Here is a 16,162-nt window from a genome sequence, read left to right as displayed (position 1 = left end):
CGAGCGCCGACACACGAGATGGCTGGTCTTTCCCGGACCCCCGGGACCCCTGCACCAGGCCCCGCCCCTTGGTGCGCGGGCCCCTCCCTCACCGTGGGCTCACCGCCTGAGTCGAGGAGGGGCTGTGCCGCAGCCAATAGGAGAGCTGCGTGGCGAGGGCGGCGGCGGTTGTGATGCGCCGCAGCGTCCAATCAGCGGTGAGCGCGGGGGCGGGCGGTGACGCTTGGCGCTCCGCGTGCGGCGCTGTAAAGGAGCGAGCGCCGCGGCCCACTACAGCAGTCGCCCGCCGTCAGCCTTCCGCGCTCGTCCCTCGCCACCGCTGCCCGCCATCCATTGCTGCCTCTCCCCGCCGCCACCGCCACCGCCTCCTCCCCGCGCGCTCCCACAACCGCCGCCCGGCCAGCCAACGAAGCCGGGGAGCCATTTCCCGCGCCCGGCCCCCCGAGGCGGGCATCCAGTCGGACCCTGAGCGTCGCCCTCTCGCGCTGCGGCCGTCCGCGCCTTCTCGGCCGCCTGTCCGACATGAAAACCAAGTTCTGCACCGGGGGCGAGGCGGAGCCGTCGCCGCTCGGGCTGCTGCTGAGCTGCGGTGGCAACGCTGCCCCGTCGCCCGGCGTGGGGCAGCAGCGCGACGCCGCAGTCGAGCTGGAGCCCAAGCAGCTTGGTGGCCGGACCCAGCCTCTCGCGCTGCTCCCGCCGCCGTCGCCTCCCCTGCCGCTGCCCCCGCCGCCATCGCCGCCGCTAGCGGACGATCAACCTGAGCCCCGGACGCGGCGCCGGGCCTACCTGTGGTGCAAGGAGTTCCTGCCCGGTGCCTGGCGGGGCCTTCGCGAGGACCAGTTCCACATCAGTGTCATCAGGTCGGTGGCTGCGGCGCTGCGCGGGGGGCGGGGGGGGGGACGACGGGGCGGGGCGGCGGCCGGGATAGAGGTGAGCGCCGCGGGTCCGCAGCACAGTCCCGGAGCGCGGCAGGCGGCCTTCAGGAGAGCTTTGGGGAAATGTATGCTGGGATGCCCCTCGGTCCCCTGCGGGAGAACAATACTATGCAGTCACACAAGTACATTCTTTACGGAAGCTCAAAATAGATGTGTCTAGGAAGCCGTTTCCTTATGGAGGCCTTGAATGAAAAAGGGATGTTGTGGCTGGGCTTTAGAAAGAGAGGGGGCGAATCTCTCGCCGGGTACCTTTCCCTTAACGTACCTCTAGTCTGTTGTTTGATTACAACCCTCTCCCCACCAGAAATAATCCTTTGGCACTTGGGAGGCCGAGGCAGGCTGGTCTCTGAGTTCCAGGCCAGTTTGGCCTACATAGCGAGTCTCAGGCCAGCCAGGGCTACATGCTGAGACACTGTGTCCCGAAGTGAGGGAGAGGGAGACAGGAGGTGATATGTGTTGATGGAAGGTGGCAGTCACCTACTCATCTCCTGAGGTTCTTAAAACTTCGTGTACCTGTGTTACTGGCCAGTGTCTGAAGGCGTGGCCCCAAAAGTAAGTGTGAGGTAGAAGGAATTCCTCCTCTTTTGAAAGATAGGGTCTCTTGTAGGCAAAGTAATCTTGGACTTCCTAGGTATTGGAACCTGGCCTTGAATCACTGATGATCCTGCCTCTCCCTCCCAAAGTGCTGGATTATATGCTCCACCATGCCTGGTTCCTCACTCCCTGTCGGAGCCGTCGGGGGTCTCCCACCCCCCCTCCCCCGCTCCACTGTAGCTCTCTGGCAGTCCTGGAACTCACTCTGTAGACCAGGCTGATCTCAGACTCACAGAAATCCGGTCTCTGCCTCTCGAGTGCTGGGATTAAAGACATCTGCCACTCTGCCTGGCGTTCCTTACTCCTTTTAAGTTTAAATATTTCATCTTAGATTAAAAATACATAGATTTTTATGTACTCAGACTTAATAGAGAAGTGTAGCTATCCCTTTGCCATTATTGTACAAGTGCTCGGCTTTCAGTATTGAGTACGTTCGGGTCCTTTTGTTTGACCTTTAAAAACCCATTTGGTCATTTTCTACTAGCTTCTGTTTGGTTGACCCGGTTGAGTGCCAAGTGTCTAGAAACTGGCTGGCTGGCTGGCTGGCTGCCATCAATAATCCTCAAATCCAGTTCTAGTCATTCGATTCCTTTGCCACGCCCAGTCTTTCACCAAGAGTCATGAATGCAGCAAAATTAACTCTTTGTGTTACAGGCCCCTCATGGATATGTGGATGTGTCAGATATGTATGTCTATGACCACAGATGTTCAAATCATTGTTGAGTGTCCTAGAAAAACTTGTCCCCAAACTTAAACCCTGGCAGGCCTGACAGTTCTCACCCAACAGAATGGTAGAGATTACTGTGGCACATTCTCTTCCTAGAGAAGTAAAGCTGAAGCCGAGCATGGTGGTGCAGGCCTTTAATCCGAGCACTCGGGGGAGGGAGGCAGAGACAGGCAGATCTCTGTGAGTTTGAGGCCAGCCTGGTCTACACAGTGAGTTCCAGGACAGCCAGGACACAGAGAAACCCTGTCTTGAAAAACCAAAAAAAAAAAAAAAAAAAAAAAAAAAGTAAATCTGGGCCTAATGTTTTTGTGCTTATCCCACCACTGGGGAGGGGGAGGTAGAGTATCAGGAGTTAAAAAAGTTGGAGGCCAGCCTCGCTTACATGAAACTGTTTCATCAAACCCAAAACTCTAGTTGAGTGATTTGCCTGAGATCTGTTGACTTCTCTCTGGTGTTCCCTCTTACACACTGGCCTAGGGTCTGTTTGGACAACTCTATCCAGCCCCAGGTCTATTGGTAGTTCTCTCCAGGGAGCTTTCACTATCAGTTAAATCTGCTTTGTTCAAACCAGTCAAAAGCACTGAGAATGTCTTGTTTTTTTGTTTTCTTTTTCTCTACAGCAGTTAGTCATTTTTTTGGAGTGGGGCATGTTTCAAGACGGGGTTTCTCTGTATTGTTGACTGTCCTGGAACTCACCCTGTAGACCAGACTGGCCTCAGACTCACAGAGGTCTGCCTGCCTCTGCCTCCTGAGTGCTGGGATTAAAGGCCTGTGTCCTGCTCAGGGGTTAGTCTTAAAGAGAGGGCTTTCCTTTTGAATTTCAGTACCTGTTAAAATGTGGCATGCTGCTGGGCATGGTGGCTCATGCTGTTAATCCCAGGTAGATCTCTGAGTTCAAGGCCAGCCTGTTCTATAAAGTGAGTTCCAGTACAGCCAGAGCTGTTACACAGAGAAACCCTGTCTTGAGAGGAAAAAAAAAAGAAAGAAAGAAAAGAAAAAAGAAAAAAACTGTGCTTGGGAAAGACTGTAGTTATAGAACATGTTGAATAAGGAGAAAAAGTGATTTAAGATGTGGGAAGTGGGTGGGAACTACTTTTAAAACAAGCTTAGTAGTCTGGGTCTAGTTGAAGCTTTGTGCTTCAACTCAGTCCATTTTGCCTGTCCCAGGTTTAACCCTTTGGCTCCTCCCCACCTCAGAATGTACTTCTTTCTGTCTGTGCCTTAACAGCAGTCTGGCTTCAGTCCCTCCATCTTCTTTACTCTGTCCTCTCTACTGTGGTCTCCAAGGCCTAGGGACAGCCCAGAACTACCTGTCCTTGCTTAGACACATGGTAACAGGAGGCCCCAAGGGATCTAAGCATTTTATGTGTTCTAATCTCTATCTAGTTCATTCTGTAGCCTGTTGCCAGGTGTTTCTCAAATGTCATCAGTTGCTTCCATGGCTTTTGTAGCTGGAAAATAAAAGTTAAACTTGTTTGCAAGGTCTAAACTTGGGCTCCAGTCTACCTTTGAAAAGAGCTGTTTTGTTACTCTTTTAAAACGGTCCCTTCTTCCAACTGCAGTGACTAACTGAGCCCTCTCCATTGGGCCCAGTGCTTCTAAGTGAGCTTTGTGTTTCAGTACCAGGCCTTTCTCTGCTCAGCAGTTCTTTTCCTGACTACTGCTTTTAAAAAAGAAGGAACCCCTCCCCCATCCATGTTTTCTCCCCAGGACTGCAGAACTAGTCCTTGAAATCAGCCCTTACTTACCATGCTTGGGGTTAAGTGTATTTCTACTTTCATGTGTAAGGCTGGTTTCTAGAGAGCATTTCATGTTCATTCCATTTGGGGTTAGGATTCTCATGTACTGAAGGGTGACCTCTAACTTGCTGCAGCAACCGTTCTGCTCAGTGTGGCTTTCTTTTCAGTCTTGAAGGAGAGGGCAGAGACTCATTCTGTATAGCTCCGGCTGGCCTCAAACTCGTAGTAATTCTCTGTCCCAGCCTCCAAAGTGGTGGGATTACAGGTATGGACTTCTGAGCCTGGCTTTTCTTTTTTTGTCTTTATTTTTCAGTGTCAAGGATTGAACTCAGGTTTGAGCATGGTCTCCTTGCCTATCCCTGGATCTTGCCTTCATTGTGTTATCTAAAAAATTATCACCAGACCTAACATCATCTAGATTTTGTGTTGATGTTGAAGTTGATGTGCAGAAATTTGTTTTGCATTTTACATTTAGGTTTGTGATTCCTTTGAGGTTTATTTTCTTGGAGGTGTAAGTCTGTTTAGATTCTTTTGTGTGTGTGCATGTGGATGTCCAGTTACTTCAGTACTAGTTGTCAAAAGTACTGTTTTACTCTTTGGTACTGCCTTTGTTCTTCTTGTCAAAGATTACTTCTGTTTATAGGCTCTCCATTCTGTACTTGTATTGATTTTTGTGGTCTTTTCCAAATTTACTTTTATTAACATTTTTTTTTTTTGTTGGTTTGTTTTGAGACATAGTCTTGCTTGTGTATCCTTGACTGGCCTGGAACTCACTATGTAGACTAGACTGGCCTTGAACTCACAGAGATAGTCTCAAGTACTGGAATTAAAGATGTGCTCCAAAACACTTGGTTTATATTTATGTTCATTTATGTGTATGAGTAGTTTGCCTACATGTATGCCCATGCATGCACTGCCCATGGAAGCCAGAAGAGCTGCCATGAAGGTGATGGGAGCAGAGCCTGGGTCTTCTGAAAGAGTAGCAAGTGCTCTTAACTGCTAAGCCATTTCTCCAGCCCTAATTATTGTAGTCTTAAACGTTGATAGTGTTAGCTCTCTGATTATCTTCACTTTCAAAATTGTGTTGGCTAATGTGTGGCTTTTTACTTTTTATAAATTTTATAATTCATTTGTTGATAACCATGAAATAACTGCGGGGGTGGGGTGGTGGGGTGGGGGGTGGCGTATCCTACTTTACTATAAAGTCTTCAACAGTACAAAAGAGGAGCTTGCAACTCTAGAAGGAGATAGGATTCTCTTATTTTATTTATTTATTACTTTTTGTTTGTTTGTTTTTCAAGACAGAGTTTCCCTGTGTAGCTTTGGTGCCTGTCCTGGATCTCGCTCTGTAGCCCAGGCTGGCCTTGAACTCACAGAGATCCGCCTGCCTCTGCCTCCTGAGTGCTGGGATTAAAGACATGCACCACCAACTGCCCAGCTGGATTCTTTTATTTTTTTAATTAAAAAAAAAAGATTTTTATTTTATGAGTGTTTTGCCTGAATGTTATGTATGTGCACCATGTGCCTATGATTCTTTTGTTTTAAATAAATTTTTAACTCAGGTCCTACATGTTTGGACTCCAGGCCCACTTGGCAGAGATGCCTTGCTTGTGAACTTTTAGTAGGGTCGTATTCTTCCCACAGAATTCAGACATGTAGTCAAGAGGCCAGTGATTGAATATGATCACAAGCCCATTTTTTTTTTTTTTTTTTTTTTTTTGCTTTTTTCCCCCCTTCTCTGTTAAAGGTTTGCTTTTTTCAAGACAGGATTTAGTACAGTCCTGACTGTCCTAGAACTCACTCTGTAGACCAGGCTGGCCTCAAACTCAGTGATGCCTCTGCCTCCCGAGTGCTGGGATTAAAGGTGCATATGTACCACTGCCCAGCAAAAGGTTTTATTTTAGTGGGGCGTGCGTGCGTGGCACGTACCACATCATACCTGCAACATTTTATCTGATCGTCCCCTCTACTGGGGACTTGTTAGCCAGCTTCTCTCTAGGGTTTGCTGCCTTCTATATAAGACAGAGAGGCCCTTATTTTTAGTTTACCACAAAGAGATTATAATCTGTCTTTCACAATGTATTTTCTTATACTTCTCATTGTGTTTAGTATTAGTATTGCAGGAGCCCTGGGGCTGATGGCAAAAAATAAAAAATAAAAATTAAAAATTAAAAAAATTTACAAAGTAAGGACTGGCGAGTGGGCAGGGGTACAGAGATGGCTCAGTGGTTAGGAGTACTAATTACTCTGGCCAGAGGACTCAGGTTCAGTCACAATACCTAAATGGGTGCTTACAACCGTCTGTAACCCCAATTCCAGGGAATCTGACACTCTCTTCTGACCTCTTTGGGCACCAGGCACAGCACATACATACAGTGCACATACATACAGATAAAATACCTGTACACACAGAATAAAAATAATAAATCTTATTTATTTATTTATTTATTTATTTATTTATTTATTTATTTATTTATTTAATAAGGACTGAGAGGTCAGCTCTGGGGTTGGGCTACATGGGATGTATATGGAAGTTCATTGTGAAAGGCGGGGAGTACTTCTGAACCCTGCAAGATGGAAAAGTAGTCAAAGCCAGGCTACTTTCTTTATTTTCAAATAAAAGTACACTTACTGTCAACTGAAGTATGCGAATTAGGAGAGAAGTCCTTTATTCTGAATAGAGATAGAAAAAAGTTGAGAATTGAAGGTCAGGTTAGAAAATAGATTGCTGTTCCAGTTTGGGGGAAAGAAAAAATATATGAAAACTGTAATGAGAGGGAGATCTCTGTCTGTCTGTCTGTCTGTCTGTATCTATGTATCTATCTATCTCCATGAATTTGTTTTTGTTTTGTTTTTTGGTTTTTCGAGATAGTTTCTTTTGTATAACAGCCCTGGCTGCCCTGGAACTCACAGAGATCTACCTGCTTCTGTCTCCCGAGTGCTGGGCTTAAAAATGTAAACCTCTACTCCTGGCTTCATGAATTTATCTATAGACCAGGCTGGCCTCAAACACAGATCAATAACCTCTGCCTCTAGAGTGCTGGGATTAAAGGGGTGCAACACCACATTTAGCAAATTTTGTTTTGAGATCTCTCTCTCTCTCTTTTTTTTTTTTTTTTTTTTTGGTTTTTAGTATTTGAGGGCCGGTTTTTGAGACAGGGTTTCTCAGTGTTGCAGCCATGGCTGTCCTGGAACTCACTTTGTAGACCAGATTGGCCTTGAACTCAGAGATCCACCTGCTTTTGCCTCCCGAGTGCTAGGTTTAAAGGTGTGTGCCACCACTGCCTGTCTAAGAGTTCTGGCCTCATGTTTGCAGCCACCTTCCTGCTTCAGCTCTCCCAAATACCGGGATTTTAAGTAAATACTACAGTTACTGGCTCTAGACTCATTTGAGGCTTTTTGGTTGTTGTTGGTTTGGTTTGACAGGGTTTCTCTGTGTAGCCCTGGCCATCCTGGAATTTACTCTGTAGACCAGGGTGTCCTCAAACTTAGAGATCTGCCTGCCTCTGCTTCCCAAGAGCTGGGATTAAAGGGGTGTACCACCTGTTCAAGAAACTATTCATAAGTGCCTATAGTTACCACTATATGCATGTCATCTTCCATGTGCTCAAGGGTGTTTTAATGTAGGTCATATGATGTAGATTAAGTCATGCTTATTTGGGTTTACTCTTAGGATTGTGAAAGTTTGATGTCAGTATTAACTCAGATCTGACTTCCTCTTAGATGTGGAAGATATGTATCATCTGTGAACTTTTCAGAGCAGCCAAACTTGAAAAGCAGTTTTCGTGGCCAACCTGATCTGAGAGTGTCCAGTGGGTGGTGAGGAGGGGGCATACTCTGCCAAGGTTTGAGAAGCTATGAGTGTTTGACTTTCCTGTGCTTTGGCACCAAGGTGACAAACCCGTGCCTGCAGAGTGCTTGCTGCAGAGGAACAAAGATTTAAGAGCAATGCTGTGGTGTCTCATCCTGAAGGGCTTCAAAACCGAGACAGAAGGACATTATTTATTTATGGCTGCCAAGGGCACGGCCATCTTTTCTTATGTTCCAGCTGGGATTTTGTTGTAGTGTGCAGGGCTGGGGTTGGGGATCAATTTCCACTCCAGGCCTTCTTGGTGAACTGACAGTACTTTTGAAGTTAGAAGACAGGTCTCTACCTCTCAGGGAGCAGGCTATTTCCCCTCCTGTAGTCTTGAGAAGGACAAGTGGGGAGAAAGAATCAAGCTGGCCAACTCTAAGTTTTGTGGGGTTTTTTGTTTGTTTGTTTGTTTTTCTTTTTTTGGTTTTTCGAGACAGAGTTTCTCTGTGTAGCTTTGTGCCTTTCCTGGATCTCACTCTGTAGACGGGCCTCGGAGTCACAAAGATCTGCCTGCCTCTGCCTCCCAAGTACTGGGAATTAAAAGGCTTGCGCCACCACCGCCCGGCTTTGTTTTGTTTTTGTGATAGGTTTTCTGGCTGTCCTGGCACTTGCTCTGTAGAACAGATGACTGGCCTCAAACTCAGCAGCTCTAGTTCTTTTAAGTAGGAGGATGGGAGAAGCTCTGAGAGTGCACTCAGTCCTTACAGACATATGAATGAAAAACCAAGGGCTCACTGTGTAGCCCGGGCTGTCTTGGAGCTCACAATGGACCAGGCTGCCTTCAAACTCAGATTCTCTTGCCTCTGCCTCCTGAGGGCTGGGCCCATTTGAGTGTTGGGACTAAAGTCATAGGCCCCATGGCTGGCAACATTGTGGTTTCTAAGAGTTCTTGTTAGGAAATCCTAAAAGTCTTGGGAAGTATCCAGAATGTATCAAGTACTGTGTAACTGGAGGAAGGAAATTTGCTTAGGTAATAAGAGCCTAGTTCACAGTCTCTTTCTCTCTGACCTGGCTGGTCTGGAACTCAGATCTTCCTGCCTCAACCTCCTGAGTGCTGGGGACATGCAAGGGGGCACAGTAAAGACATTGCCAAAATGGCTCTATAATTAAGGGGAAGGTTTTTATTGTAGATAAGAGAGAAAATATCCAGAGGCTTCTGGAGAGTCCAACACAGAAAAGAAAGCAGACTGGATATGGCCAGGGCCATCTTCGAGAGAAACGAGAGTTCAAGTTGATCAAATCAAGTGGGTTATAAAGAGGATGAGTAGCTGCAGAAGGAAGCCCTGAGATGGAGGGAATTTTAGGATAGGGAAGGAGGTGAGAAGACCAGGTTGCTAGCTTTGACTTTGAAATGTGTAACAGGTACTTTTGAGTATGGACTGAGGAACCTGAAGGTCCGAATGGGTTTTGGTATGCAACCATAGGTATATCAATGGAGAGCCATATAAATCACTTAGGTTTCTCTCTCTCTCTCTCTCTCTCTCTCTCTCTCTCTCTCTCTCTCTCTCTCACACACACACACACACACACACACACACACACACACACACCATACCCATGGTGTATTGTGTGTGTGTGTGTCCCCCATTCCATAGTACATATGTGAACAACCTCAGGTTAGTCCTCAACATTCAACATTTGCCTTTGTTTGAGGCAGGGTTTCTTTGCTGTTCATTGCATGTATACACCAGGCTAGCTGACCCATGAGCTTCCTGGGATCCTCCTGTCCTTGCTTCTCATCTTGACAGAGGCACAATGGGATTATAGAAACTTTCTAGCTTTTACATAGGTTCTGCCAGAGGCAAGGGAAATGACTCCTTTTGGGAGACATGAACCTGTTCCACAAGTTCTGGAGGAATGCTATCTTTTAGCTAACCACTAGAAATCCTTCTATAGTTCTCCATATATGTAATAGGTTTTCTGAACCCTGGTAATAGGTTTCTCCCCTTACACAGTAAACCAGATCAAGCTGAATTAAAAAGTAAAAGACCAGGTTTATTTGGGCAAACCACTCCTGGGTGACCCTCCAGCCCCCAGAGATTGAGGTGGGGAAGGGGTCAGGAGAAAAACCACATGGCCGATCTGAAGCAGGGCGTTTATGTACCCTGTAGTTGCGGGGTGATGACATGTCGGCCACAGGCTGAGTTTGTGCCCAATTATAATGTGTTGGGTAGAGACTTGGAGCTGGCAGCTTAAGAGAGGAGCCACCACAACTGCCAGGAATGTGAAACTAGACTTTTTAGTGGTTTTTTTGTTTGTTTGTTTTTTGTTTTTTTGACAGGGCAGTGTGTTTGGAGAAAGAAATGGGGCTGAGCTGGAGATTCTAGCTGAACATCCCAACCTTCTTGCGTAGATGGGTACTAGTTCAAATCTAGCTACTTCCTGTTGGCATGGAACAACATGGGGAGGGGGAATCAGGAGTCGGTGGGCTCACATTCAGCTGTAGGTATGGTGAAGATGCATTCAGTTAACTACCACCCTGGAGACCTCAGGAATTTGTTCCTGAAGGAATTGGAGAAGGCAAGTTGCTAGGAGAAAAAAATGATTATTAACACCAGCCCTATGAACAGGGCTAGCTATGGGAAGAGTCAAGACTGCCAGAAGGAATGGAATAGAAATGTGTCCTGGTTGTATTGACGAAGTTCTTCAGTTTGTGGGGTGATTCAGTATTAGTTTCCACCAGGCCAGATTCCTTGATACAGTAGCAGCACCCTTTCCCCAGGAACATACAGGTGTCTCTCAAACAGCTGGAGCAGATTTACACCTTGGTGTCATAGCAAAGGCTGTGGCTTTGGGTTTAAAGGCACGAACATTTTTCCTATGTCTAGAGAGCCTGGTTTTAGCCCAAATGAAATACACTTCTTTAAGTCTGTACTTAGAAGACAACCAGAGGAAATTTAAAATCTTGAACTTGGGACTGAATAGTAGATATTGCTTTATCAGTTTATCAGAACTCCATTTATCAATGCTAAAACTCTGACCCTCCAAAGTTCCAGTATAATAGCATAGAGAGGGGACAGAAGTCCAAAACATTTTTACATACCTTAAATCATTTATTTATTCCTTTATAATTTGCATTTATATATCTCAAATTTCCTGTGTTCCTTTAGTAGAATGTTACATCTGAAACCTGTTTATCTTTTACTATGAAGCCTACAACAGAAGGCAAATCTGTCTATTTTTAGTAAGAAACTTAACTAATGAACTCCCAAGTAGCCTTGAGGGGAGAGCTGTTAACCTGGCAAAGCCATCCGTACCCTAGTCATCAAATGTCATCAGATCTGAGAAGGGTAAATTTCACCTGAGTAAGCAGAAGTGAAACAGCTTCCAGATCTATTAAAAATGACAGGGACCTGGGCTGGAGAGATGGCTCAGAGGTTAAGAGCACTGACTGGGGTTTGGGGGTTCAGCTCAGTGGTAGAGCGCTTGCCTAGCAAGCGCAGGTCCTCAGCTCTGAAGAAAAAAAAAAAGCACTGACTGCTCTTCCAGAGGTCCTGAGTTCAATTCCCAGCAACCACATGGTGGCTCACAACCATTTGTAATGATATCTGGTGCCCTCTTCTGGCCTGCAGGCATACATGCTGTATACATAATAAATAAATAAATCTTTAAAAAAAAATTTGTTTAAAAAAAAAAATGACAGGGACTTACCGGCTACTAGACAGCTACCCCAGATTCTTTCATGGTCTTTTTCATGGTCTTTGGGGACAGAGACCCCAAGGCAGCATCAGTCTTCAGCTGCCAGGTCCAGAAGATATGACAGACTTTCCTGTGGAGTAGGAATTTGGGGAGACCAGCCTACTTTGTCTTGGCAAAGTGGGGCAACCAGTTCCCCAGTGTCCTGCTTCTTCACATTCTGGACTGGGTCTTGGCAGCAGTTGAAGTGAAAAGGCAGGTTTTTTTTTTTTTTTTTTGTCCGTCCCCCCCCTCCCCTGTAGATGGCTTTGCCACATTTAAAGTAAGGTGCAGGTGGAAGTTTTTTTGTGCCCATCTATTTTCTTTGGAGGAGATAGGGGCTTCCAGGAGCTGGCATGTCTCTATTTTTTGGGGGAGTGGTTTTTGAGACAGGGTTTCTCTGTGTAGTTTTTGTGCCTGTCCTGGATTTCACTCTGGAGACCAGGCTGGCCTCGAACTCACAGAGACCCACCTGGCTCTGCCTTCCATTTGGATTAAAAATAACGCTGGGATTAAAGGTGTGCGCCGCCCAGCAAGAAAAGCTTTTTTTTTTTTTTTTTTTAAACAACCAAATTCTTTTTTTTAAAAAAAAGATTTATTTATGTTCTGTCTACATGCATGCTTGCAGGCCAGAAGAGGGCATCAGATCTCCTTACGGATGGTTGTGAGCCACCATGTGGTTGCTGGGAATTGAACTCAGGACCTCTGGAAGAACAACCAGTGCTCTTAACCACTGAGCCATCTCTCCTATTTTTAAAATTAAATTTTTTTTTTTGGTCCTGGAGATGGAACTTTCAACAAAACAAAACAAACAAAAAACCCAGTAGCTACATATTATTACACAGAATTATTTTTTTCATTTTCTTTTTGTTTTGTTTTGGTTTTTTTAGACAGGGTTTCTTAGTATAGTCTTAGCTGTCCTAGAACTAGCTCTGTAGAGTAGGCTGGCTTGGAATTCACAGAGATCTGCTTGCCTCTGCTAACCTAGTGTTGTGATTAAGGGCATGCTCCACCACTGGCCTGTTTTTTGTTTTTGTTTTGTTTTGTTTTTCCGAGACGGGGTTTCTCTGTATAGCTTTGTGCCTTTCCTAGAACTCACTCTGTATCCCAGGCTGGCCTCAAACTCACAGAGATCCTCCTGTCTCTGCCTCCTGAGTGCTGGGAATTAAAGGCGTGCGCCACCACCGCCCGCTGTTGTTTTCTTTATGTCTCATTATGTATCCCTGGCTGGCCTGGAATTCAGAGATCCGTCTACCTCTGCTAGTTTTTGCTGTTTCCTTTTGGTTCTGCTGGTGTTTTTTGTGTGTTTGTTTGTTTGTTTTTAGCTGAGTATCTTGTGCTTGCTATGCTGAATTGCAACTCATTGGTATTGATTGTAAAATGCTATTCAAGGTGCTAAGTCTGGCTTCAAATCTCTTTGAAGTCTTTAGAGAGAATACCTGGATTTTTACTTGTGATGTTTTGACAACTTTGTTGGCAGCAAATCTTGTTGCCAGTCACAGGATTTGACTAGTTGGTCACTGTTTCTCGGAGTTCTTAGGCCACTGGTGTAATGACCCTGTTTCACTCATTTTGATTGACATCAAACTGTAACAGACAGCTTATTCATTACAGCCTAACACAATAGACCAAGGATGTCTGAGTGGTGAGCTTTGTTTCTGGCCATGCTAGCCTGCTTTCTGTGGGAATATGGAGACAAACTTGGAGTCAAGTCACACAGCTTAGAACAGTAGTTCATCTATTTTCATTTGACTAAGCTTTGGAGAATATGTGACAGGAAGAAAACTGAGGGCGTGCCCTGTTGCTTGGTAGTCAAAAGCCCCTGTTGGCAGTGACTGCACATGGTGGGGGAATTGCAGTAAGCCCTGCAGAGAAGGGTACTACCAAGGTTAGCTTAGGAAGAGGAAAGCTGCTTGTTCCTCCTCTCTGCTGACTTCTTTCTGAGCTTTTAAATGAGTGACACTTGCTTTGTCTCCTAGGAATAGGCCTGTACGTACTCTTGCTGTCATTGACATGTTTTTTAGCAGCCTACTGAAAAACTTCTTCAGCCGGTGTGCTGCCACTCCCTATAATCCCAGGAGCTTTGAGAACTGGGAGTTACCTTAGCAGAAAGATCAGGAGTTCAAAGCCAGCCTTGGTTACATAGTGAAGTGAACTTGAGACCAGCCTGGCATAAATGAAACCCTGTCTTCAAAAACCTAACCCAAACAGACAAAAACCCAAACTGAATACTGTTGTATAGGAGTACTTAGAAGTTCTTAACCAATGAAAGGGAAAAATAAATCAAACTGGGTATGGTGGTGTGTATCTGGAGGCAGTTCTAGGCCAGCTCAGGCTTCTTAGATCTTCTTGAAATGGAGTCAGAATAGAATTTGGGACTCTGAAGGTCCACAAAGGTCCACTGCAATTGAAGTCCCTCCTATCTGTGGCTCATACGGTAAAGAATTTTGTGTCATCTCTTCATTTAAGAACTCTCTTCTGTCTGGGTCTCCTCAGCCCAGGCAGTTGATAGGCCCCAAGGCTGTTTACTGTTTAAAGGGCCTTTGTAATTTGCTTTTGGGTTTAGCAGTGAGAGCTGAATGTGGCTGTAGGTTATTGCCATTTCCTGAAAGCCCCTTAAACAAGTTCATGTTGTAAGTATTTGTTTTTAAAAACTTAGTTAAAAATGGTTGACTTATACTGGGTGGTGGTGGTGCACACCTTTAAGAGGCAGGGGCAGGTGGTTTGAGACCAGCCTGGTCTACAAAGTGATTTCCAGGACAGCTTGGATTGTTACACAGAGAAACCCTGTCTTGAAAAGTTAAAAAAAAAAAAAAAAAAAAGGTTGAGGTATTTATACTAACCTTGGCATAAAAGGGATAGGTCTTAGACTCACACACTAAGTGAAAAGCTCTAGAGAAGTTTAAGGTTGTCCCAAGAGGGCAAGGAGCATTCTGGGTGAGGTGAGGTGACTTACCTCCAAGTCTACTGACTTGAGTGATTCCTGAGACCACCCATATCATAGAAGGATAGAACTGGATTTTGCTTGTCCTCTAACTTCCACATGTACTCGGTGGCAAACCCCCTACCAATGAACAACAACAACAAAATTGTTCCAAAATGTTGATAGTGATCAGGACAATATAATGGAAAATAGGCTAGAAAAATCCTGGCTTGCAGTGAGGCATCAGCATTCCCATTCTTAGTGCTGAGGAATTTTCTCCTTGGTCCTTATTACTTTTAAGGTGCATAAGGGCAGAAATGGTCCTGACTCTAGAGACAACAGATTAAGGATCTGCCTGTTTGTAATTGGACTTGTGGAATTTGTTTGAAAATGGGAGTTCATCATCAGTGTTTTCAAATATCCTGAGCGAATAGACCAAGACTCAGATGAGCACAGGTGTATCATCTGACATTAAGTCTGTGTTCACCAGAAAGAGTGGCTGAGCTTTTCCTTCTGTGTTTTCTCTCACAGGGGCGGTCTCAGTAACATGCTGTTCCAGTGCTCTTTGCCAGACTCCATAGCCAGTGTTGGAGATGAACCTCGGAAAGTGCTCTTGCGATTGTATGGGGCGATTTTAAAGATGGTGAGTTCAGGGGTCTCCTGGGAGAGGGTGGTCCACTGACATTTTCACTCTTTTCTAAGATAGCTGCAAAGAGATCCTAAATGCTGTTCACATGTACTAAAGATACTTACTGCTTTTATTTTATTTGGGCTGCATACATGGCTTATTGTTTACAGCCTACTACTTGTTATTTTTTAATCTAATATTAATTAGTAAACTAGGACTCTAGAGAAGTCCTAAGATTGGCCTGACTGTGATAGTGATTTCTACATTGAACTTTTCAGCTCAGACTTAGATGATAAATTCTAACATGAGGAAGGCATTTTAGATGAATCAGCAATATTTTATTCTATATGTGCATTTTTCTTTAAAAATTATTTTATGCATAGAGTGTTTGCCTGCATGTATGTATGTCTGTGCACCATGTTCATGCAGTGCCTGTGGAGGCCAGAAGAGGGTATCAGAGCTCCTAGGACTGGAGTTTCAAATAGTTGTGAGCTACTGTGTAGGTGCTGGGAATTTAACTCAGGTCCTCTGCAAGAGCAGCTGCTCTTACTGTAAGTATGTATAATTATTAACATGCTGTTTGAATTGTTTCAGAGTTTTAGAGAATGTTATAGTTAACAAACAGTTAACTGTGACCTCAGTTGGATTTATTAACACTTCTGAGAGTTCTCTAAAGCTTGATTTGTTAGATTCATAATCTTTGAGTTTTTTTTTTTTTTTTTTTGGTTTCTCTGTGTAGCTTTGTACCTTTCCTGGATCTCGCTCTGTAGACCAGGCTGGCCTCAAACTCACAAAGATCTGCCTGCCTCTGCCTCCCAAGTGCTGGGATTCAAGGCGTGTGCCTCCACCGCCCAGCTATAATCTTTGTATTTTATTTGTTTTGGTTTTTTTGAGGCAGGGTTTCACTCTAGCCCATGATGGCCTGGAACTCACTATATTAGTCCAGACTGGCCTTAGACTTTAGATCCTCCTGTTTCTGCCTCCTGAGTTATTTGATTACAGGCATGTATCCCCAGTTCTACTGGCAAACTGAAAGGTTTTTGTTTTTGTTTTGTTTTGTTTTTAAAATCTATTTTTCTGTGTAT

At 45.0% G+C, this 16,162-nt stretch overlaps 1 protein-coding gene across 3 annotated transcripts in view; it reads left to right on the top strand.

The window, feature by feature from the left end:
• Window positions 1-430: 430 nt before the first annotated feature.
• Window positions 431-16,162, top strand: part of Chka (choline kinase alpha) — a 48,157-nt gene continuing 32,425 nt past the window's right edge. For 2 of the 3 annotated variants that reach the window (XM_028871673.2, XM_028871665.2), the window contains exons 1-2: window positions 432-860; window positions 14,981-15,092. In XM_028871673.2, coding sequence (XP_028727506.1) covers window positions 523-860; window positions 14,981-15,092 — 450 coding nt within the window. In that variant the 5' untranslated portion in view covers window positions 432-522. Of the gene's footprint in view, window positions 861-14,980; window positions 15,093-16,162 lie in introns of all 3 variants that reach the window. The other variant, XM_028871657.2, reaches the window with a different exon arrangement.

Source organism: Peromyscus leucopus, chromosome 1, assembly GCF_004664715.2.
Source record: "Peromyscus leucopus breed LL Stock chromosome 1, UCI_PerLeu_2.1, whole genome shotgun sequence".
Classification (NCBI taxonomy): domain Eukaryota; kingdom Metazoa; phylum Chordata; class Mammalia; order Rodentia; family Cricetidae; genus Peromyscus; species Peromyscus leucopus.
Note: the sequence above shows the minus strand (reverse complement) of the source record. Positions and strands in the feature narration are given on the sequence as shown.